Source organism: Bos indicus x Bos taurus, chromosome 15 (assembly GCF_003369695.1).
Source record: "Bos indicus x Bos taurus breed Angus x Brahman F1 hybrid chromosome 15, Bos_hybrid_MaternalHap_v2.0, whole genome shotgun sequence".
In the NCBI taxonomy this organism is placed as follows: domain Eukaryota; kingdom Metazoa; phylum Chordata; class Mammalia; order Artiodactyla; family Bovidae; genus Bos; species Bos indicus x Bos taurus.
In genome coordinates, this window is record NC_040090.1 from 16932434 (window position 1) to 16956372 (window position 23939).

Below are 23939 nucleotides of genomic sequence, written 5' to 3' on the forward strand. Positions count from 1 at the left end.
CTGGTATTTTATGGAGCATTCAAAACTAATCTCAATTTACAGCATGATGCAGAAATTCTAAGAAATAAGAGTTTGACTTAAATGGTTCTACTTGAGACAATTATCCAAAAATCAATCATATGGTAAATGGGAGATGGGAGGAAGAAAATCTTTATTTCTTTTAAGATCAAAGACTTTACAACCTTCAACAAGCTTTGTTTGACCTTTCAGCTGAAATCTTTATTAACAAAAAAAAGACTGCAGGACTCCAGTTTTCTGTATCTTGGGGAAAGGAGAGGTAAGAATTGCACCCTGCGCCCACCCACCCAGAAAAAAAAAAGAGAAAAGCTGTCTAAAGTCTTACATGTAGTTTCTAGAAAGAGGTCAAGCAGTGTAGGAAGGAAACAGAAAACATACCCTTGCTCAGTTGGGGATTAATCTCTTCATCCAGGTCTAAATCTTCTATATCAAGGAAATTGTCTACCTAGAAAAGGATTAATATCATTTTATGCAAATCTGACCTAGAGAAAAAAAAAAATGCAGTTAAGAATCAATGAATCCATTTCTACAACACTCAAGTGAGCAACTGAATCCAATTTTCTCATTAACTTTTGAGTCCCAGCTAGAGTTCTGTGCTTTCCCAGAGACATCTGAAAGCAGCAGTAAATTTAGAAGTTGGCCTGGATTTTGTAGGCACCATAATAAGATCTCTAGACTGAAAGAAAAAATACAGTCTGCGGAGTTTTTGAAAAGTTTTTGTTCCTGATTCTATCCCAGAATATATACCACCATCAAGACAGTCCAAAGCAGTGTCTCCGTCTTTTGTTTTTGTTTTATTGCTTGTGTTTCTCTGGCCAGCGATGGTGGTGGGTCTGTCTGTCCTCATAACGGTGTGCTTTAAACTCCAAAGAGACAGAAGAAACTAAAGAAAGCAGGAGAGAAGGTTCATTCGAGACAGAATCATCCTGCCCCAGGTAACCACAAGAAAGGTGAGCAGGGCAAAAAATCAAGTGTTCTCTTTCGACCAAATAAAACTGAAGATTACTTTAAAGGTAAAAAGCAGAGCAAATGACCTTTACAGACACAATAGCAGCATTTTAATGAAAAACTATTCCACGTGGAATACTGCTTTCCACAGCAAGCTGACAATGAGACATTTTAGATTAACAAAATGTTAACACTTCATACATGAACTGATTCATCTCAGGTGAATATCAAAGAGTGTAAATTAAAACAATGATTTCACCACTGGCAGACCTAGCAAAGGCAGGATGTCGAAATGCCTTTTATGCTTATGATCTAAAACATGTGCATAGCAAAATACCATAAAATTATAAATTTAGATTTCATCATTGGAATTCAAAACACAGCCTAGGTCTTTCTTCCCCACTCTACTTATCAGACCATGGCTTTTACACAGGAATTAAAAATGGTAGCTTCCATGGCTTGTAAGTACATAACTGCAGCTATTTTTTGACATCCAAGTGACAGCAAAAACTTATCTTCCAAATGATGGTTTAGTGCTAAAACTTGAGAATCTGTTATATTGTCATTTCTCTTAATGGTATAAGTTCAGGGGAGTGAGAGTCATGTTTCTCTATTGAAGCACCACTTCCATTTCTAAAGCTTTGAGGAAAAAAGATCCAGAACCCAGCCAACCAAGACAGTTGAAGATAATCAAACATCATTTTTTTTTAATCAAACACCATTTAAAAAAAAAATCATATGGACAAATTCTGCTGAATTTTCCAAATTTGTATGGGAGAAAGCAAATGAGTCCTGTGAGGTTCTTGTGCTTTTTTGGGGTTTTGGCCATGGAACAAAATTGAATTATGCCTCACCTTCACCTTCCCTGCTCGATTCAGATCACCTTGAAAGGAACTGCCAGCTTTTTGGCCATCACCTATCATTATCTGAAAAACAAGACAAAAACCATTGAAGACAGATTGATGGGAACTTGAAATAACCGAAAATAAAGGAGCTGATCTGTAGCCCTTCAGGCACAAAACTCCCCTTCCGGTTTCTGTTCATTAGCTATTCTTGACAGACCATCACACCTTAGTGACGGCACATTCAGTAGGTCACAGTGGTAGTCAGGGAACAGGTTTCAGGAGGTCTGACTTCTACTTCTGTCCTCTAGACCCATCTACAGTGCAACTTAGAGTAACATACTTCACCTCGGTTTTCTCATTCGTAAAACAGGATCACTCCCCACCTCATTACCCCAGTTCTCATGCCATCCCAACGAACCTCTGCAGGACAAATCAGAGAACGCTAGTACAACATTTTCAAGTTATTAGGAAAAATATTGTGAAACAATTCTTTGCCTCTCACACGCAGGTTAAAGATTCAACAGAAAATGTAATTCCAACGGCCAGTGATTGCCAACAGACAGGAAATCTTCTAGGAAAAAAAAAAAGTTTTGTCCCTTAATTGTCTCTCTGGAATAAGTTATAGAAGTAAAGAATTATAGGCCTTCACTGTATATAAACACACTTCTAACGTGGAGATGTTTTTCCTTTGCATAAAACCACAATCTCATATACATTCTATCCACCATATCACAGGGAAGACGTGTGAGATATAAAGTAGAAACTCAAATGGCTTAAAAAAAATAGAACAGTTTCCACTAGGATTCCTTGATTGTTAAAAAAACATAGCTAGAAAGAATGTGAATATAGTCTATGAAATCTTGAAGATTAGAAAGAGAGCATCTAACATTTATTTATTGACCAACTCGTGGAAAAACCAAGATAACACATTCTGCTTTAAGTCTGAAGGACTGAATCCAGGACAGTAAAAGAAACTCCATTTACACATAGAATTATAAAAAGGAACTCTTTTATCCCGAACAGAAGATAAGCTAAAATATAGAAATAATTACAAGAAAAATCTGTAGATGGCAGATCCTGATATTATCATAAAAGTTGGCTGTTGAAATCATGAAATGTAATGACGATTTTCAGTAAAGTAATCCAGGGGCTCTCCTTCTAAAATCAGGAGTGTGAGTTAGTGATCCAGCAACTGTCCAGTGTTTTTTATGTTCTTACAGTCTCTTGTTTTAAATTCATGATGAATGTTTTTCTCTGCTTCCATAAAGGTGCTATGGTATTACCTGCTCCTCTTCCGAACACTGTGATGAAGTATGAAGAAAGATGGCTTTATTGCTAAGACGACAATCATTTGGTTCATTTCTCTGAGTAAATTTTATTGAAGTAAAATTGTTTTCTGAAGAATTAGTTCCAAAGGCTTCTCTTTTGGTCACATTATCTGAAATGATAAATTACGTAATATTAGAAAACACCCACCACATCCAGTCTAGTTTATTTTGTGTTTATTGAGAATTTTTCTTCCAAACAGCAACAGAAAACCTTTCAAGGACATCTACAAACTGAATGCTTGAAGCATTAAGTACTCTTAACCTATAAAGTTATTTCTAAAAATGCATAAAAGACAACATTATTTCATTCACTACTCAACAAACATTTAGAGCTTACTATGTATCCAGTATTGTTCTCAGCCTGTGTTAAAAGGTCAGTAAAATACAGTATTTGCAAGACTCTTAGACATTACCTGGAGAAGGCAATGGCACCACACTCCAGTACTCTTGCCTGGAAAATCCCATGGATGGAGGAGCCTGGTAGGCTACAGTCCACGGGGTCGCTAAGAGTCGGACACGACTGAGTGACTTCACTTTCATTTTTCACTTTCATGCATTGGAGAAGGAAATGGCAATCCACTCCAGTGTTCTTGCCTGGAGAATCCCAGGGACGGGGGAGCCTGGTGGGCTGCTGTCTATGGGGCTGCACAGAGTCGGACACGACTGAAGCGACTCGGCGGCAGTAGGCATTACCCATCTCTTTTTTTTTCCCCTAAATTTGAGGTTTTGTTTTTGTTTTTTTTTTTCAGAAAGAAAAACACCAATACAGTATACTAACGCATATATATGGAATTTAGAAAGATGGTAATGACGACGACCCTATATGCGAGACAGCAAAAGAGACACAGATGTATAGAACAGTCTTTTGGACCCTGTGGGAGAAGGCGAGGGTGGGATGATTTGAGAGAATAGCATTGAAACATGTATATTATCATATGTGAAACTGATCGGTTCGATGCACGAGACAGGGTGCTCAGGGCTGGAACACTGGGATGACCCTGAGGTATGGGATGGGGAGGGAGGTGGGAGGGGGGTTCAGGATGGGGAACACATGTACACCCATGGCTGATTCATGTCAATGTATGGCAAAACCAATATAATATTGTAAAGTAATTAGCCTCCAATTAAATAAATTAAAAAAATAAAAATATGGAAGCAATGTACAGATGATTTTAGAAAATTTGTAAGAGAAAAAAATTAAAATTAGAATATCACACATAATCCTACAAGACAGAAACGCTACAAAACAATTTTTTCAGTGACTATTTTTCTCATCTTTTATCTATGCATCCATAAACTTCTAAAACAAAAATGGAACTGTATGATACATACCATATTATAAGGCAACTTGAGAATATTTTTTCCATATTATTGCATATTCTTCTGTGTAATTTTAGTGACTGTAGAGAATTCCATTGTATATATTTAACATAGTTTAACCAATTCCTATTCTCAATTATTTAAAACTGTAAACAGTAAATACCTTTGTACTAAATCTTTGCACATTCATGATTATGTCCTTAGGATAAGGAAAGAGTCTAAGATTTCATCCTAAATTAAGAGAAAATTATGATAACATGGTGCCATTAACAGAAATGTGGGGGATAAATTCAGATGAGAGAGGACAAATTAACCTTTGTCCCAAGTTGCATTTGAGATGCCGGAGGAGACGGAGGGAGAAGTACCCGAGGCAGCTGCAAACATAAGCTAAAATGAGGATGAGAGAGATCACAGCGACAGGCGAAGGGCCAGTGAGCCAACTACCCTGAGGCAGGGCTTAAGCCATAAAATGAATTTTAATATTAGCAGTAATATTAAAATAAATAAGGGTTAACGCTTACTTGAGTGTCAGACAGTCTTTTATATGCATCTCATAAATCTCATTTAAACCTCGCCACTGGTGTAGAGGTAGGTACTGTCAGTATCCCCATTTTTCAAAGGAAGAAATCAAGGCCTACAGGGAGCCTAAGGACCCTGTTCAAAGTGACACAGCTGGTAAGTAGCCAAGTTAGGATTTGAACCCAGTCCTTCCTAACCACTTACTGTGCTATGCAACTTAACTGGGAGAGCAGCATTGGCACAGATACACTGCCGTGTGTGAAACAGATAGCTAGCAGGACGCTGCAGTGTAACGGCAAGCAGCTCAGTGCTCTGTGGCCTGGAGCGATGGGATGGGAGGTGTGGGCAAGAGGAGGCCCACTGAAATCAGTGGGATTTGTGTTCTAATGACCTCAGCCTGGTGCAAGGTAGCCAGAGTCCTTTGTCTGTTTCTGGATACCTCATCTTTGGTAGAATTAAGCCTTGTAGGGCTGTCTGCAGGACATTTAACACAGAAGTACTATCAGGGAGCAGAGGTAAGGTGCACGCATGCATGCTAAGTCACTTCAGTCGCATCCGACTCTTTGAGACCCCATGGACTATAGCGCACCAGCTTCCTCTGTCCATGGAATTTTCCAGGAAGGAATACTGGAATGGGTTGCCACTTCCTTCTCCAGAGGATCTTCCCCCACCCAGGAATGGAACGAGCATCTCTTCTGTCTCCTGCACTGGCACACAGATTCTTTACACTTGGCACATAGAAAGCCCATCCTTTAAGTCTAGCACAACCTAAAGTCTAGTATTTCCAGAGAAAATACTGTGTACCCAGCACAACGCTACTGTAATAATCTATTGACTTACATATTTGAAAAGCACAGTGATGTCTGGGAAGAACAGATGCTCTCTAAGGACAAGTTCTATTTGTTCTCGTAATCACTCAGTGTACTCCTCTGCCATTTCAAATAAAATACCAGGTTATTTGACAGATAACCAGATGAAACTCCTTCGAAATAAAGAGCAAAATATAATGAAGTCCTGGCTTCTGATGCTGATGTGGAACGACTGTTCAGGTCTCAGATTGAACAAAACTTCTCATTCACTCTTTTAAAACTTCTTCCTATTGTACACATAGAGCTTTCATTTTTAAAATACCGAAAGATGCAGAAAAAAAAAATTATTCTCTGACTCAACCTACACTTGAAGACTCATTCCTAAATCTTGAAAGCAGTCTCACAAGAGTACATACTGCTTTACTCCAAAGACACCAAAGTGCTTCTTACAAAGGCTTTCATCATTTTAAAAACCAAAGGCAAAGAAAAATTAATCTCTGGGCAGAATAAGATAGGGAAAAAGTTCCTTTTCAATATGACAATGACACAATGGCAGAAGATGGCACAGCCCAGGATCCAACGTGGCCTCAAGCCTGATTCGAGTGCAGATGCTGCCTCCCAGGGCGATTCTGCTGGCGATCTGCACATCCCATCCAAGTGTGTGTCTCACATTCTGCTGTTTCTGTTTTTCATCAGAGTCTTTTTCCACCCTTTCATCTGATCCCCAATGTTTCTTGCTTTGAAATAAGTGTCAGACATAATACACTTAAGAAATATAACAGCAATATTTCAGAGAACAAGTAGGTTTTTGAGACCTGAAAGAGCGTTTCTTTGGGGTATTTCTGAGTCAAAACTTCAATATACATGAAACAAAAGTTGTATTTTTTCCCCCCCTAAAAGTTTCATTATTCTGAAACAGTGGAATTTCAATTTTCTTTTGATACCAAACAGACAAGCTTCCAACAGACTTTCCTTACAAGGCTACCAACTATAACTATTGTGTCTATTTTCAGGCCAAAGAAAAGTTTACTCTCCTGGAAAAGGGTTGAAACTACTGATACCTTGATAAATTAAACACCTATCATAAATTGACTCTATATCTTCCAGATGAAAGCCATCCATTTCAGAGAACTCAGTTTCAAAAGAAATTTTTAAAAATTCAAATTCCCCCATTCAAAGGCTGGACTAGTGTCCATGAGCTGAGAAGAAAGTTTAGGCTTCTGGGAAAGTTTTCAGAAATCAACCCAACCAACATCAGAATTCACGATCTAATCCTCCTGGCAACCCCTAGAGTCTGTTTTTCTGCACCACGGTCAACAGCGATATAAATCAAGAGCATGTTCCCAGTCAAGAAGTGATATTGAATACGTTGCTATAAGGAAAGAAAAATTCATGGCGGGGTGAGGGCGGGGGGCGGGGGTGCAAAATTCTGTGCAACACCGGGTAGCTGCAAAAAGCCTTCTGCCAAGAGCGTAGGGGATAAGCATTCATGCTTATAACAAGGTTGGGAACTTTGAAAATCAGGGGGTGATTTTCACATCACATTCCTAGCCTAGAGCAATGTTTCTTTGGACAATATCTGCTCTTCATTTGCCCAGCCAAACTACTTCACTCCACTGCTTCTTGATCACGTGTTCCTTGGTATGTGGCCTCCCCTGGAGCGAGAGTCATTAGGATTAAATAAGCAATTTAAAAGCCAATCAATCATAAATCAGAATAAATCCAAAGAAGCTAAATTCAGCAGATAACGGTTTTGCCTAAATTCCCTTTGCAGCGCTCTGAATTCCAACTGTTTCATGTTCTTCACTGGAAAGGGCGCGGGGAAGAGGGACTTGCCTCAGACTGGCCAGCAGAGATCCCTGTGCTTTCCCCGAGGCTGGACAGTAACTGACTCATTATTCACAGTCAGAGCTCTCAAGCTGCCAGGACACAAACGTACAACCCGAGCTCAGGAAAAAAAAAAAAAGAGTGTGTCAGAAGTCCAAGCTGAGGGACACAATAGCAGTTAAGTTGACATTTTTGCAATGTCCAGTGTTAGGTGCTTTCAGGAAGAAAAAAAAAATGTGAAGAGAATGTAAAGTTGCTGTAAGTTTATTTTCAGGGAGAAAAGCTGAGTCGTAGTTGAATTATGCAGTTCATTCAACCCAGAGGTTATATTTTGAGCATCGAATATGTGCAATGTGATCAAGATGGGGAAGACCCAGTCCCTGCCCTTACAGAGTCTACAGACTAAGAAGTCAAGCCGGGTATGCAAACCACTCAGCTTGAACACAACTGAGGCAGAGCATGGACTTCCCTGGTGGCTCAGGGGTAAAGAACCCACCTGCCAATGCAGGAGACGCAGGATGGACGCCTGAGCGGGGAAGATCCTCTGGAGAAGGAAATGGCAACCCACTTCAGCATTCTTGCCTGGGAAATCCCATGGACAGAGGAGCCTGGAGGGCTACCGTCATGGGGTCACAAGAAGAGTCGGACACGACTTAGCAACTAAACAACAACAAAAAAAGGAGAGGTTGTAAGGGGATGCGGAGTTAGAGAACGGTGAAGTCACGGTTGGTTTAGGAGAATCACAAAAGACTTCATACAGGAAGGCGGAGTCTGAGCTAGACTCTGAAAACTGGCCACGATTTCAGCAGGTGAGCCCTGTGCAGAGCTATCCCACAGAGGAAGAACCGCACGAGGAAGAACCACCACACCTCCAGGAAGGCAGGAGAACGCACTGCGCGATGCATGGAAGGCCTGCTACTTATGGGGCCTGACAAAAACTCTGCACTGTGCCAAGGCCCTAGGGAGTCATCACTAGACCAAGCTCTAAGGAAACGAACTGGATGGAACACAGCAGAGTGCTTTAGAAACTGGAGGTAAAAAGTACGACGTTACTCCAACAATCCAAGCGAGAAGTAAAGGGAGCCTCGGTAACAGGAGTTTAGAAAGGAGAAGAGTTCACAAAGTGGGCTCTTCTTGTGTTTCTAGAACGGAAATGAAGACACTGTCTCCAAGTGGTTATGTTTCTCCCTCGAGATATCTCAGAAGGTTCACCTGATCTTTCCACGGCAATCTGTACTATTCTCTTAATTTCATTTGGCATGCCCTAGATAAATAAAAAACAAAAACAAAAAAACAATCTATGTGGTGGTGGTGGTGGTAGTAGGTATTACAGAACGCTTGCAATCTGTCAAATGGATCACACTGTGGTACAAAGAGGCTGCATACATCATCCCATACGATGAGTTCACCTTGCCAACAGCTTCATTCGAGGCTGCAGAAGGGAGCTGGCCCAGCGTGGGTAGAGATGCAGCATATGGGAGCACAGCTTCCCTGAGCTCCCAGAACCCCTAACAGGCTAACCCGTTAATGGCACTGTCTACACAAGGTAGGATACTGTGGCATCTGGGAAGTTTGTTTCTTTTTTGTATCACAGTCTTTATCTACCTAAAATTTTCAAGTCTATGCTGCTGCTGCTGCTGAGTCGCTTCAGTCATGTCTGACTCTGTGCGAACCTATAGACTGCAGCCTGCCAGGCTCCTCTGTCTATGGGATTCTCTAGGCAGGAGTACTGGAGTGGGTGGCCATGCCCTCCTCCAGGTCAAGTCTATGCACATATGGTTTATTTTCTTGGTAGGAAATAATTATGACAATCAGGACCCTCAGAGTTCTTCAGCCAGATCCAGAGTCACAAGGCTATATGCTCATCCAGTGAAGAACTCAGGTAAGCATCTAGGTGTCTATAACTCAGGTAAGCATCTAGGTGTCTATAACTCAGGTAAGCATCTAGGTGTCCGTGAACAGTAACTCTACCTCTCCATAGCTTCACTGAGGTATATCTGTAGAATTCACTTAAGTGTGTTGTTGTTGTTCAGTTCAGTTCAGTCTCTCATTCGTGTCCAACTCTTTGTGACCCCATAAATCGCAGCACGCCAGGCCTCCCTGTCCATCATCAACTCCCAGGGTTCACCCAGACTCACGTCCATTGAGTCAGTGATGCCATCCAGCCATCTCATCCTCTGTCGTCCCCTTCTCCTCCTGCCCCCAATCCCTCCCAGCGTCAGAGTGTTTTCCAATGAGTCAACTCTTCATATGAGGTGGCCAAAGTGCTGGAGTTTCAGCTTTAGCACCATTCCTTCCAAAGAATACCCAGGGCTTATCTCCTTTAGGATGGACTGGTTGGATCTCCTTGCAGTCCAAGGGACTCTCAAGAGTCTTTTCCAACACCACAGTTTAAAAGCATCAATTCTTCGGCGCTCAGCTTTCTTCACAGTCCAACTCTCACATCCATACATGACCACTGGAAAAACCATAGCCTTGTTGTTATTCAGTCACTAAGTCGTGCCGGACTCTTTGTGATTCCATGGACTGCAGCACACCAGGCTTCCCTATCCTCCACTATCTCCTGGAGTTTGCACAAACTCATGTTCATTGAGTCAGTGATGCTACCTAATCATTTCATCCTCTGCCAACCTCTTTCTCCTTTTGCCTTCAATTTTTCCAGCATCAGGGTCTTTTCCAATGGGTCAGCTCTTTGCATCAGGTGGCCAAAGTAATGGAGCTTCAGCTTCTGCAGCAGTCCTTCCAATGAAAATTCAGGGTTGATTTCCTTTAGGATTGACTGGTTTGATCTCCTTGCAGTCCAAGGGACTTGCAAGAGTCTTCTCCAACACCACAGTTTGAAAGCATCAATTCTTCATTACTTAGCCTTCTTTATGGTCCAGCTCTCACAGCCATACATGACTACTGAAAAAACCAGAGCTTTGACTATAGGGACCTTTGCTGCAAAGAGATGTCTGTTCTTTTTAATATGCTGTCTAGGTTTGTCATGCTTTCCTTCCAAGGAGCAAGCAGTCACTTAGGTGTACAATTCAATAATTTTTAATAAATATATGGAGTTGTCCAACCATCGCCACAATTACAGTTTAGATCATGTCCATCATCCCCAAAAGTCTCAGATACTCATCTGTAGTCACTCTCCATTCCTACTGCCAAACACAGGCAACCACTAATCTACTTTTTAAAGCTACAGAGTTGCCTTTCCTAGATACTGCATATAAATGATACCTATTCTCTTTTGTAGTTGGCTTCCTCGCTTAATATGACATCTTTGAGGGTCTTTCACATTGTAGTATATATTAGTATTTAATTTCTTTTTATAGTCAAGAACTATTCCATTATCTTCATAGACATTTTTTTTTCCATTCACCAGTTAATGGACAGTTGGATTGTTGGCACCCCCTTGATTCAAATACTGAGTTGGATCCAAAGACCACCATCACTAATCCAATTCCTTTGTGGTGCCAAGACATGTTGAAATCAAAACAAAAGCCAACCACAGAGTTCCAGCTTCCCTTCACACCCCAACGAGGGAAGAAATGTGTGTATCAATTGAAGCTACATAACTCTCTGATCATTTTACCATCTCATATAGTCACAGACTTAGAAACATGATCCTGTTCTCTTCTCCAAATATACTGAAATCATCTGCAATTGCCTTTCTTTAATTTTCCATGGTTATCCCTTCCTACTAAACTGTAAGCCTAAGGAGAATAAGGACCTTTCTATCAGAAACTTACTCACAGTTCCTGAAAGGGAAATATCCTTTCCCCATTCCTAAGGACATGTAACGATTAAGACTGGAAGGTGGACTGACGCACTACCCTTCACCCAGCGAGATCTCTGTGTGTTCTGTACCATGCTAGGCTGGAAAACTAGGAATTGAGAAAGTTAAAGGACATGACCTCTGCCTAAGAGAAACAGAATTTATCTCCTTAAAACTTTTACTCACTCAAAGGCATAACACTTTGCATATCTTTCAGCAGCATTTCTATGTCTAAGAATTTATCCAAAAAAATAATTATGTGGGCAAAGATTTCACTACAAAGCCAAAAATGTCTGATCTATTCCCTTGAAATTTTTTTTACTTAATCAAGGCCTTACATTTTTGCATATCTTTGAACCAGTATTTCCATGTGCAAAAAAGACCATAAATAAGAAGGGTGCAAAAATATAGCTACTAAAAAAATAATAATAATACATATGACCAAAGTCATTCAAGGACCTACAAAGCTACCATGCCTCGTCCACCCCCACCTCCACAGCCTGTGATGTCAGCTTCTCCTCCTCTCTCCCCTCATCATACCACTCTGGCCCTTCTGGCCTCTGCACCGTTCCTCAGCCAGGCTGGGTACTGCTCTCACTAGGCCTCTGCACTGTTCCACTGGCCTCGAGCGCTCTTCCCTCAAGTCTCTGCAGGTTTAACTTCCTCACTTCCTTCCAATCTTCATTCAGATTTGACCTTCCTGTGTGTGCTCAGTCGCTTTAGTCGTGTCCGACTCTTTGCGACCCTATGGACTGTAGCCCACCGGGCTCCTCTGTCCACAGGATTCTTCAGGCAAGAATACTGGAGAGGTTGTCATGCCCTCCTCCAGGGCATCTTCCCAACCCAGGGATCCAACCACATCTCCTGCAGCTCCTGCATTGGCATACAGATTCTCTACCACTGCACCACCTGGGAAATCCAATAATTGTGTTCAGTTCAGTTCAGTTGCCTAGTCGTGTCCGACTCTCTGCAACGCCATGGACCGCAGCACACCAGGCCTCCCTGTCCATCACCAACTCCTGGAGTTTACCCAAACTCATGTCCATTGAGTCGGTGATGCCATCCAATCATCTCTTCCTCTGTCATCCCCTTCTCCTCCTGCCCTCAATCTTTCCCAGCATCAGGGTCTTTTCAAATGAGTCAGCTCTTCCCATCAGGTGGCCAAAGTATTGGAGTTTCAGTTTCAACATCAGTCCCTCCAATGAACACCCAGGACTGATCTCCTTTAGGATGGACTGGTTGGAACTCTTTGCAGTCCAAGGGACTCTCAAGAGCCTTCTTCAACACCACAGTTCAAAAGCATCAATTCTCTGGTGCTCAGCTTTCTTTATAGTCCAACTCTCACATCCATACATGACTACTGGAAAAACCAGAGCCTTGACTAGATGAACCTGTGTTGGCAAAGCAATGTCTCTGCTTTTGAATATGCTGTCTAGGTTGGTCATAACTTTCCTTCCAAGGAGTAAGCATTTTTTAATTTCATGGCTGCAGTCACCATCTGCAGTGATTTTGGAGCCCCAAAAAATAAAGTCTGACACTGTTTCCACTGTTTCCCCATCTATTTCCCATGAAATGATGGGACCGGATGCCATGATCTTCGTTTTCTGAATGTTGAGCTTTAAGCCAACTTTTTCACTCTCCTCTTTCACTTTCATCAAAAGGCTCTTTAGTTCTTCTTCACTTTCTGCCATAAGGGTGGTGTCATCTGCATATCTGAGGTTATTGATATTTCTCCCGCCAATCTTGATTCCAGCTTGTGCTTCCTCCAGCCCAGCATTTCTCATGATGTACTCTGCATATAAGTTAAATAAGCAGAGTGACAATATACAGCCTTGACGTATTCCTTTCCCAATTTGGAACCAGTCTTTTGTTCCATTTCCAGTTCTAACTATTGCTTCCTGACCTGCATACAGATTTCTCAAGAGGCAAGTCAGGTGGTCTGGTATTCCCATCTCTTGAAGAATTTTCCAGTTTGTTGTGATCCACACAGTCAAAGGCTTTGGCATAGTCAATAAAGCAGAAATAGATGTTTTTCTGAAACTCTTGCTTTTTCGATGATCCAGCGGATGTTGGCAATTTGATCTCTGGTTCCTCTGCCTTTTCTAAAACCAGCTTGAACATCTGGACGTTCACAGTTCACGTACTGCTGAAGCCTGGCTTGGAGAATTTTGAGCATCACTTTATTAGCGTGTGAGATGAGTGCAATTGTGTGGTAGTTTGAGCATTCTTTCACATTGCCTTTCGTATATACAAATTAACCAAAAGAAAAATTCAAGAAGGATATATAATATGTCCATGATTTATCTCTTAAGACACAGGATTATGGTTTTATTAATTGGATATAGGTTTGCCTACGTGAAACAGATACCCGAAGTAACAATTGGTTAAACTAGACAGAAGTTTATTTCTCGTTCATGTAATAGTACAGGTAGAGATAATTCAGGGCTAATATGGTTGTTCTGCTCCACAAAGTCATCCTAGAACCCAGGCTCCTTCTATCTTTCTGCTCTGCTGTTTTTAAGGAACCACCCTTCTCCACATGACCCAGGAGGAAGCACCCTTGCTCCAAGCAAGAAGATGAAGAAAAGAGAAGAAGAAAGCATGGATGTCTGCCTCCCTCTTGTTACTCGCCAAGGTTTGGTTTAAGCTACTAAATGGAGGAAGCACCAAAACAGAGCAGCTGAAACAAGAATTTTATTTCTCTCTCATTTTATTCCTCATGGGGCAGGTGGGCAGGCCCTGCTCCATGAGACGACGCAGGGATCCAGGCTGGTGGGGTGCCCTGCCATCCTCAGCATAGGGCTTCCACCTCTGGGTCTATGGAATTGCTCCAATGATTGCCTAGTTCGAGCCAGGGGAAATGAAACAAAAAGAGTCCAGGGCATGTTTCCTGAGGATGTGACTTCAAAGTTACACACATCAGTTCCCCTCACTTCTTACAGGCACATACTTAGTCAAATGGCTATACCCAATTGCAAGGGAGAAGGAGAAATACAACTTTCATTCTGAATGACCACAGAGTAGCTAAAGATTTTCCTGCCAGAGAAAGAGTATGTTTTTTGTTTTGTTGTGTGTGTGCGTATGTTTGATGCCTCTCTGTATTTTCTAATTTCCTACCATGAACAAAAAAAATAAATAAATAAACATTCATTTATAGAGGTGAAAAGCATTTTGTTTTCAAACCCTCAATTCAGGGAGAATACCTACATGCATCTCCCTCCTTCTTAAGAAGACTTTCCTAAAAATACTAGAGAAAAACATACATATATGGTATTTTACATTTACATGTTTTAATATTTTGGACAAAAGTCTCCTTTGGCATTTAACTTTGTGGTCCCTCTTTAATTTTTTTAATTTATTTATTCTTAATTGGAGAATAATTACTTTACAATATTGTGTTGGCTTCTGCCATACATCAACATGAATCAGCCGTAAGTATACATATGTCCCCTCTGTCTTAAACCTCCCACCCATCGCACCCCTCTAGGTTGCCACAGAGCAATAGATTTGAGCTCCCTGCACCATGCAGCAATTGCCACTGACTGTCTATTTAACATATGTACTGTCTACGTTCGGAGAAGGCAATGGCACCCCACTCCAGTACTCTTTCCTGGAAAATCCCATGGATGGAGGAGCCTGGCAGGCTGTAGTCCATGGGGTTGTAAGAGTCCGGCACGACTGAGTGACTTCACTTTCACTTTTCACTTTCATGCATTGGAGAAGGAAATGGCAACCCACTCCAGTGTTCTTGCCTGGAAAATCCCAGGGACGGGGGAGCCTGGTGGGCTGCCGTCTATGGGGTCTCACAGGGTCGGACACGACTGAAGCGCCTTAGTATAGCATAGTGTCTATGTTTCAGTGCTGCTCTCTCAACTCATCCCACCCTCTCCTTCCCACACTGCATCCACAGGTCTGTTCTTTATGGATGGGTCCTCTTATAAATCAGTTACCCCAATCATAAAATGTTATGCTTGACTAAATTTTTAAAGCTTACCAAGAAGCTTCATGTATGAAACATAGACCAGAAAAGTTACCAAAAGTACAAAATTATCGGTGGGGCATTTCCTAGAAATACACGTGACAAGATGCCCCCGTAGCCCGGGTGGCCTCCCGAGTCTCCTGCCTGTGCGCTTGCTAATGATAAAAATGCTCAAACACTCTTCTGGTAGCAACAGAAGCAGGCGGGAGACTTCTCTGTGACTGGGGAACTTTGGTAGCACATACACTAAAACTGAAATAATAGAAGATCAGCTATTAAATAAGAGAAGATCAGCATGGCCCCAGAGCAAAGATGTGATACAAATTCGTGAATTGCTCCATATATTTTTGCAACCAGACATTATCATACAAAGCGAAGCAAGTCAGAAAGAGAAAGACAAACACCATATGATATAATTTGTACGTAGAATCTGAAGTGTGGCACAAATGAACCCACCTATAGAACGGAAACGGACTCGCAAACCCAGAGAGCAGGCTTACGGTCGCTGAGGAGGGTGCGGCAGGTGAGGGACGGACTGGGAGCTTGGAGTCAGTAGATGCAAAGGATTGTATATAGAATGGATAAACCACAAGGTCTTACTGTACAGCACAGGGAACTTTATTCCAACATCTTGAGAGAAACCATAATGGAAAAGAACATGTACATGTGTATAACTGGGTCATTCTGCTACACAGCAGAAATCAATGCATTATAAATCAACTATATTTCAGTTTAAAACAATTTAAAAAAAATTTTTTTATCATTCCTGCAACCTGCCATGCTTTTTCACTGTCACAGTATCTTTTAAATAATGTAAAATGGTGGCATTAAATTAAAAGTTATATTTAAAGTACAATAATTGTCCTTACCCTTTGGGTAAAGTGTGGACAATTTCATGAAAGCTATTCAACTATTCCTAGAGAAATTCTATATATACAAAAGCCCAGAATTCTGAGGAATTCATCCATCTTCCCACACCCTTCCTTAATCTCATTTAGGGTGTTTATCAAAGCTGGTCTGAAAGTCAAAGTGCCTGGGCTGCACATAAGAACTGGAAATCAGAGTTGGGAGATTGGTCCCCAGGAACCCGCATTTTAATAAGCCTCTCCCAGGTGATCTTTACATATACCTCGGGTGAGAGTCCTAAGTAAAGATTCCATGGAGCAGTATCTAAAAAATTTATAATTAGAGGTTTCTTATGCCTCATCTTTGTCAAAGCACACAAATGCCTTTGCCTGAAGGATCCACGTAGACATATTATTTAGTCCCTCCACCAGAGGCCAGTGTAGGATTATTGCCTGCATTGTACAGTATCACACTACATAATACACACTTAGACACTACACAATACGCACTACACATAGCTGGTTTTAGCTACTTCAGTGAAGAAGTGCGGAAAACTATACCGAAATATATAACATCTTACAAAAATATAAAATACTATAGGTAGTATTTTACACTTTTTATACTGTAAAGTCAAGATTTCTTTATATTTAACCTTGATGTTCCTCTTTTAAATTATAAATAGTCCGCATAATCATAATACTTGAGAGTAAATCTTTAAAATTTACTGAGAATCTTCATGTATATTTCATCTGATTATCTCCACAACCATAAGAGACACCAAGCAGACAGGATTACCCCTGATATACAGATTCTGAGAGAGTAAGCGGCAGGTCTACAATCTCAGAGAATTCATGAATGTCAGGACCCAGTCTTCTGAATCCTATACTAGAATAGCATCCTTTCCATTACAATCATCCTACCTATGACAAAATAAGAAATACAAGGGCAGTATACTAAGTTCCCCATAAAACTAAATCCTGCCAACCTAAGAAACTCCCCTTCACTCTGAGATCATGCCCTTCTGCCTGCCTACACAAAGATGCATCTACTTAAGACAATCTCTTTCACTCACACAGGTTGGAGAAAGCTGGAGTAATTTTTTTTCTGTCTCCTTCATAAATAAAGGCTTCCTACAAGTTTTCAAACTTCATGAGGTAGAATAACCTCTTCTGTACAAATCTGTAATAACACAGGACTCATACATTGATGTGTGAGAGCAATGCAAACACAGAGATAAATTATACATGTCTTTCACACTCTCGTTTTTTTTCAGAGTACTACAAGACATCCTTGAATGTAAAAAAAAAAAAAAAAAAAAACTTGAAACAAAAAACCAAAGAAAAGTCTGAAAATCCACTGTTTCTAAACATTCTTATTGCTCTTTTCTTAACTCATATTAAGTGTTTATTCAACCTAAAATTGAGACTCCAAAACCAAAGGCAATATCCTGGATACTGTTTAATCAGCACTATGTAAAGAGTAGTGAGCACTGGCTCCTCAATCAATCTATAACTATAATGTCTACAAATATACAGATTGCTATTGCTTTTTCATACATCTAGAGCATTTGGGACACCCAGTACACAGAAATTAGTAAGAATGACATATTTCTGTCTCATTTATCTGTATTCCCAGATTCCAACTCAATGCCTGAATTACAGCAGGAACACACTCAATACAGAAATGGCCTCAACATTAGCAAGAAAAACTGGATTGACACCACAATTAGGAACTAGAATCAGTACTCAGAAATTAGATGAGTGGCTACAAGTCACACAAAGCATGATTTGGAGAAGGTGGGGGAAAAAATGGTACTTGGCTCACAACCCTTCTTTTCTAACCAGTGATTGGCACACCACAGAAACTAGAATAAAAGAAGCTAAGTCCGGAAAGCATGTAAAAATGGTCCAGCGGTTCCTCAATGTGCTAAGGGAGCAATGGCTGCAAAAAGAGTGAGCTAACTAGCGTCACTTCAGCCTACCCCATCTGGGACACATTCAAATAGGAAGGGAAAAAAGACAAAAAGTGGCATATAGACAGATGCGGTTTGATTTTCATATAAGAAAGATAAGAGTTTGGTTAAAACACGGTTTCCTGTTTGTATCCCTTTGGGTTTAGTGGACCATTTCAAAGAAAATATTATTGTTCCATGCCTGAAAGAACATTGCTAAAACCATCCAGATGTGAACACGTACCCACTCACGGAGTGAAAGGACACAGTCTCGCGACCACCTCAGTTTCAAGTCCAGTAATTTAGTTTTTTCCATCAAGTATAACAATACATTGACAACAATGATTTTTGAGAAATGCGTGCATGTGTGCTAAGTCACTTCAGCGTGTCCGACTCTTTGCAACCCTATGGACCATAGCCTGCCAGGCTTCTCTGTCCATGGGATTTCCCAGGCAAGAATACTGGAGGCGGTTGCCAAGTCTTCCTCAGCATTCTAAACAAACGTGCATGCACTTTATATTGTTTAAATTGACTACTTAAAGGATGATAGTGACCATCTTAAAAGTTTCTTTGGGGACTTCCCCGGTGGTCCAGTGGTTAAGAATCCGCCTGCCAATGCAGGGGAGATGGGTTCAATCCCTGATCTGGGAATATTCCACATGCCACAAAGTGACTAAGCCCATGTGCCACAACTTCTGAGCCCACACATCTAGAGCCAATGATATGCGACAAGAGAAGCCCCCATAATGAGAAGCCCTCGCACCCCAATTCCACAACTAGAGAAAACCACGTGCAGCAACAAAGACCCAGTGCAACCCCTCCCCCGCCAAAAAAAGAGTTCTTTGGCTACCAGTAATTCTTTGCTTGTGTTTTGAAAAGTTCAAAATTCGATTTGCCCAAGAAAGTACACCTCTCTAATTTACGCATACATATAAAATATGCTAAATAATATATATGTATGTGTGTGTTGAGAAGTTATAAAAAGAGAAAGAAAATGACTCATTTATTAGGACATAAACCAGATTTAAAACTTCACATAATATCTTTTGTGTGTTTTACTGAGAAAACACACCAGAAAATACATTTACTGTAAGAAAATACATGTCAAAAACACTGCCAAAAATAATTTAATGATTGTAATTCAGAATGTTGTAAATACTTAAATACATTTTCTTTCCTTATCCAATTACACCTAAACTACAGCAGACACAGAAAACAAACGACTATCTATGGACCAAATATTCCTGTGCAGAATGAATATGAATTGTAACAACTGCAGCTCAAGATTTATGCTAATATATCTAAGGCAAAATGGCTTGATCAGCTCAAAATCCATCATAGTTTGGTGGGGGGTGGATTTCCTTCTGCAACTGAACCAGCAGTTTTCTGTGTTTCATAATTTGCCAATTTTTCCCCAAGTGTAGTGATTTAGTGATGACAAAAGAAATAGAGAAACAAATGAAAATTGCTTAATTACCATTTGCAGATGTTCCCCCAAAGTGAAAGAACAGGTTAAACAGCTGATGGTATTTCTTCCACTGGACTCTGCTATAAAGTAGCTCACTTCATCCAATACTTCTTTTCTCCTTCGGTGTTTATCTGATATTAATGCTGTGATAAATATGTCACATACAGGCAGCCACTAAATGTATGACCGATATAAAATCATGAGTTTTTTTCTTTTCCTTTTAGTCTTTTCAGCAATCAGTACGGTTCAGTCACTCAGTCGTGTCCGACTCTTTGCGACCCCATGAACCGCAGCACGCCAGGCCTCCCTGTCCATCACCAACTCCCAGAGTCCACCCAAACCCAAGTCCGTTGAGTCGGTGATGCCATCTAACCATCTCATCCTCTGTCATCCCCTTCTCCTCCTGCCCTCAATCTTTCCCAGCATCAGGGTCTTTTCAAATGAGTCAGCTTTTCGCATCAGGGGGCCTAAGTACTGGAGTTTCAGCTTCACCATCAGTCCTTCCAATGAACACCCAGGACTGATCTCCTTTAGGATGGACTGGCTGGCTCTCCTTGCAGTCCAAGGGACTCTCAAGAGATTCTCCAGGCAAGAACACTGGAGTGGGTTGCCATTTCCTTCTCCAATGCATGAAAGTGAAAAGTGAAAGTGAAGTCGCTCAGTTGTGTCCGACTCCTAGCGACCCCATGGGCTGCAGCCCACCAGGCCCCTCCATCCATGGGATTTTCCAGGCAAGAGTACTGGAGTGGGGTGCCATTGCCTTTTCCGCTTTCTCCAACACCACAGTTCAAAAGCATCGATTCTTTGGCGCTCAGCTTTCTTTATAGTCCAACTCTCACGTTCATACGTGACCACTGGAAAAACCATAGCCTTGACTAGACAGACCAATAACCCCACCTCAAAAAAAATCAATCAGTCAATCCTTATTCTCTCCGTTTGGATGCCAGATTAATTAGGTGGATTTTTTTTAATTGCCTACTTGCTTTTATTAGCAAATCCTCATTTGATGCCTTCTACAAATTTCTCTGAAGTTAACATCCCCATGGTCTACATCCTAATTTAGAGCAAGTTTATTACTACTTGCTGTGCTATTTTCAACAGTGCACTTTACTGTTAAATTCACATTTGTAAAAGTGCTTCCCGAGTTGCCTTTTTTTTTTTTTTAAATGTGGCTTATGTAAAAAAGGAAACAGAAAGACACTACAAATGGCCTGTGAACTATAAACACCACTCAATATTCAGTGGGGAATTAAATGACTGATAACAACAGCACAGAAAAAGTGGCTTAAGATCCACCTGGAAGTATAAAGCTGGTCAGTTTGTTTCCAACTCCCACTGGTGGGCAATCTGCCAGTGGTGAGGGTGTCAAAACAGTGCTAAGCCCGCTGGTCTCTAATACTCAACAGAAAACAACTGCAAAAGGCTATGCAGCAAGGATTATGTTTTGTTGTCGTGCTTTCTTTTATGAGAGAAAGCTGTTTTTATGCTTTACTGAAATTCCTTTCCTGCTCTGAAATTGGTAAGAGGGCCAGCTGCTTTCTCTATTTTTCTCTGTGGTATTTGTCAATGGCAGGTTTTAAATTCATTCTTCAGATGGAGAAAAGATGCTTCGTCTCCCTGGGGAAGTCTTAAAGATGCATTGCTAACGATCAAATTCAAGATAGCTTTGGGGACCAAAATGATATGTCAGCTTTGGAAACGTGTTGCTTTATGTGCTGTCACCAGTTTCATTTTTAATTACCTTTTTTAGAAGTTGTCAAGGGTGAATGGTGAATATATCCCTTTGGCCGAAATGACAACTCGAAGTTTATCAGTCCAGAAGTGTAAACCAAATCCCAGCCCAAGATTCTAAGCTCTTTGACAGAACATACACTCAGTAAGGAAAAAAAAATAAAAGGCTCCTGAAAGGAGAACTGTGAACAGGTTGGCCTCGGTGGGCCTTGGGATCTCCAGGCAGGACACTTGTGACCCATCTTTGGCTGTTTCTTCTCCCTAATCCTGTCAGTCACCCGTTACCAAGGGCTGCACTTCCTCACTTGCAGAGTCTCACTGGCCCTATTTTCTTTTTTTTTTTTTTTTTTAATTTTATTTTATTTTTAAACTTTACATAATTGTATTAGTTTTGCCAAATATCAAAATGAATCCACCACAGGCATACATGTGTTCCCCATCCTGAACCCTCCTCCCTCCTCCCTCCCCACACCATCCCTCTGGGTCGTCCCAGTGCTCCAGCCCCAAGCATCCAGTATCGCACATCGAACCTGGACTGGCAACTCGTTTCTTGCATGATATTTTACATGTTTCAATGTCACTCTCCCAAATCTTCCCACCCTCTCCCTCTCCCACAGAGTCCATAAGACTGTTCTATACATCAGTGTCTCTTTTGCTGTCTCGTACACCAGGTTATTGTTACCATCTTTCTAAATTCCATATATATGCGTTAGTATACTGTATTTATGTTTTTCCTTCTGGCTTACTTCACTCTGTATAATAGGCTCCAGTTTCATCCACCTCATTAGAACTGATTCAAATGTATTCTTTTTAATGGCTGAGTAATACTCCATTGTGTATATGTACCACTGCTTTCTTATCCATTCATCTGCTGATGGACATCTAGGTTGCTTCCATGTCCTGGCTATTATAAACAGTGCTGCGATGAACATTGGGGTACACGTGTCTCTTTCCCTTCTGGTTTCCTCAGTGTGTATGCCCAGCAGTGGGATTGCTGGATCATAAGGCAGTTCTATTTCCAGTTTTTTAAGGAATCTCCACACTGTTCTCCATAGTGGCTGTACTAGTTTGCATTCCCACCAACAGTGTAAGAGGGTTCCCTTTTCTCCACACCCTCTCCAGCACTTATTATTTGTAGACTTTAGGATCGCAGCCATTCTGACTGGTGTGAAATGGTATCTCATAGTGGTTTTGATTTGCATTTCTCTGATAATGAGTGATGTTGAGCATCTTTTCATGTGTTTGTTAGCCATCTGTATGTCTTCTTTGGAGAAATGTCTATTTAGTTCTTTGGCCCATTTTTTGATTGGGTCATTTATTTTTCTGGAGTTGAGCTGTAGGAGTTGCTTGTATATTTTTGAGATTAGTTGTTTGTCAGTTGCTTCATTTGCTATTATTTTCTCCCATTCTGAAGGCTGTCTTTTCACCTTGCTAATAGTTTCCTTTGATGTGCAGAAGCTTTTAAGGTTAATTAGGTCCCATTTGTTTATTTTTGCTTTTATTTCCAATATTCTGGGAGGTGGGTCATAGAGGATCCTGCTGTGGCCCTATTTTCTTTCTATTTCCTTCTCCATGGCCCTAATGGAGTCTGTACCACCTTATATGTGTTTCTGCTCAGCCTCCTGGCTAAGCTAGTCTCCCTGACTCTAGGTGCTTCTCTCCTTCTTTGCCTCTGTTTTTCAAAATCACTTTGTGTGTGTGTGCACACGCATGCTCAAATTCCACTATGGCTCCCAATTAGCTAGTATATCAACTCCAAACTCAGGGCATCATGACATCAGGGCATCTTTTGCAGGCTCTTCTTTCTGTGCCTAGCCATTACATGTGGATGTCCTTTAGGGTCTGGTCTGAGGACCTCCTGTCCATCTTTCTGCCATCCTGCGTTCTCTTATTTTCTTTTTATTTCATTTATTCAACAAATATTTATTAAGCATCAATTTATTCTACATTACTAGTCACTGCTTTAGACACGAAAATAATAATAATGAACAAAACCCTCAAGCAACTAGACCTCATGGAGCTTACACTCTGGAGAAGACAGAGTAATTATATTTTGAGGAAGCACATCCATTCCTATGATTCACATTACCCACATGCCAGGGACTCCCCAGGTCTCGAGAACTGCCCAGCTGCAATGTGGAAGGTAGAAAACTGAAACAGCTCAGGGTATGGGCTTTAGCGCTACGATGACTAGGCCCATATTCCAATGCCATCACTAAACAGTTACAGGAGCTTAGGTAATTCTGTTAGGGCTGCCATAGCAATTCACCACAGACTAGGTGGCGTGAAACAACACAAATTTATTTTCCCACACTTCTAGAATCCAGAAGTCCAAGATCAAGGCGTGTGCTGGTTTGCTTTTCTCCTGAGGTCCCTCCCCTTAGCTTGCAAAAGGCTGCCTCCTTGCAGTGGCCTCCCATGGTCTTTCCTCTGTGTGCATGCATCCCTGGCGCATCTCTCTCTCCAGGAGGACACCAGTCATACTGAACTAGGGTCCCACCTTACGACCTCGTTTAGTCTTCATTACTTCTTAAAAGGCCCTGTCTCCAAACGCAGTCACCTTGCCAGTTAGGGCTGCAACAGATAA

The 23939-nt window shown here is 41.1% G+C and overlaps 1 protein-coding gene and 1 pseudogene across 5 annotated transcripts in view; one reads left to right on the forward strand and one right to left on the reverse strand.

Annotated features, from left to right (window-relative positions):
- Positions 1-23939, reverse strand: part of C15H11orf74 (chromosome 15 C11orf74 homolog) — a 67848-nt gene that overhangs the window by 20706 nt on the left and 23203 nt on the right. For 4 of the 5 annotated variants that reach the window (XM_027562634.1, XM_027562637.1, XM_027562635.1 and 1 more), the window contains 3 exons: positions 3095-3249; positions 1821-1892; positions 397-463 (listed from right to left, as the gene is read on the reverse strand). In XM_027562634.1, the coding sequence (XP_027418435.1) occupies positions 397-463; positions 1821-1892; positions 3095-3249 (294 nt within the window). Of the gene's footprint in view, positions 1-396; positions 464-765; positions 902-1820; positions 1893-3094; positions 3250-23939 lie in introns of all 5 variants that reach the window. The other variant, XR_003514665.1, reaches the window with a different exon arrangement.
- Positions 15583-15703, forward strand: LOC113906110 (annotated as a pseudogene).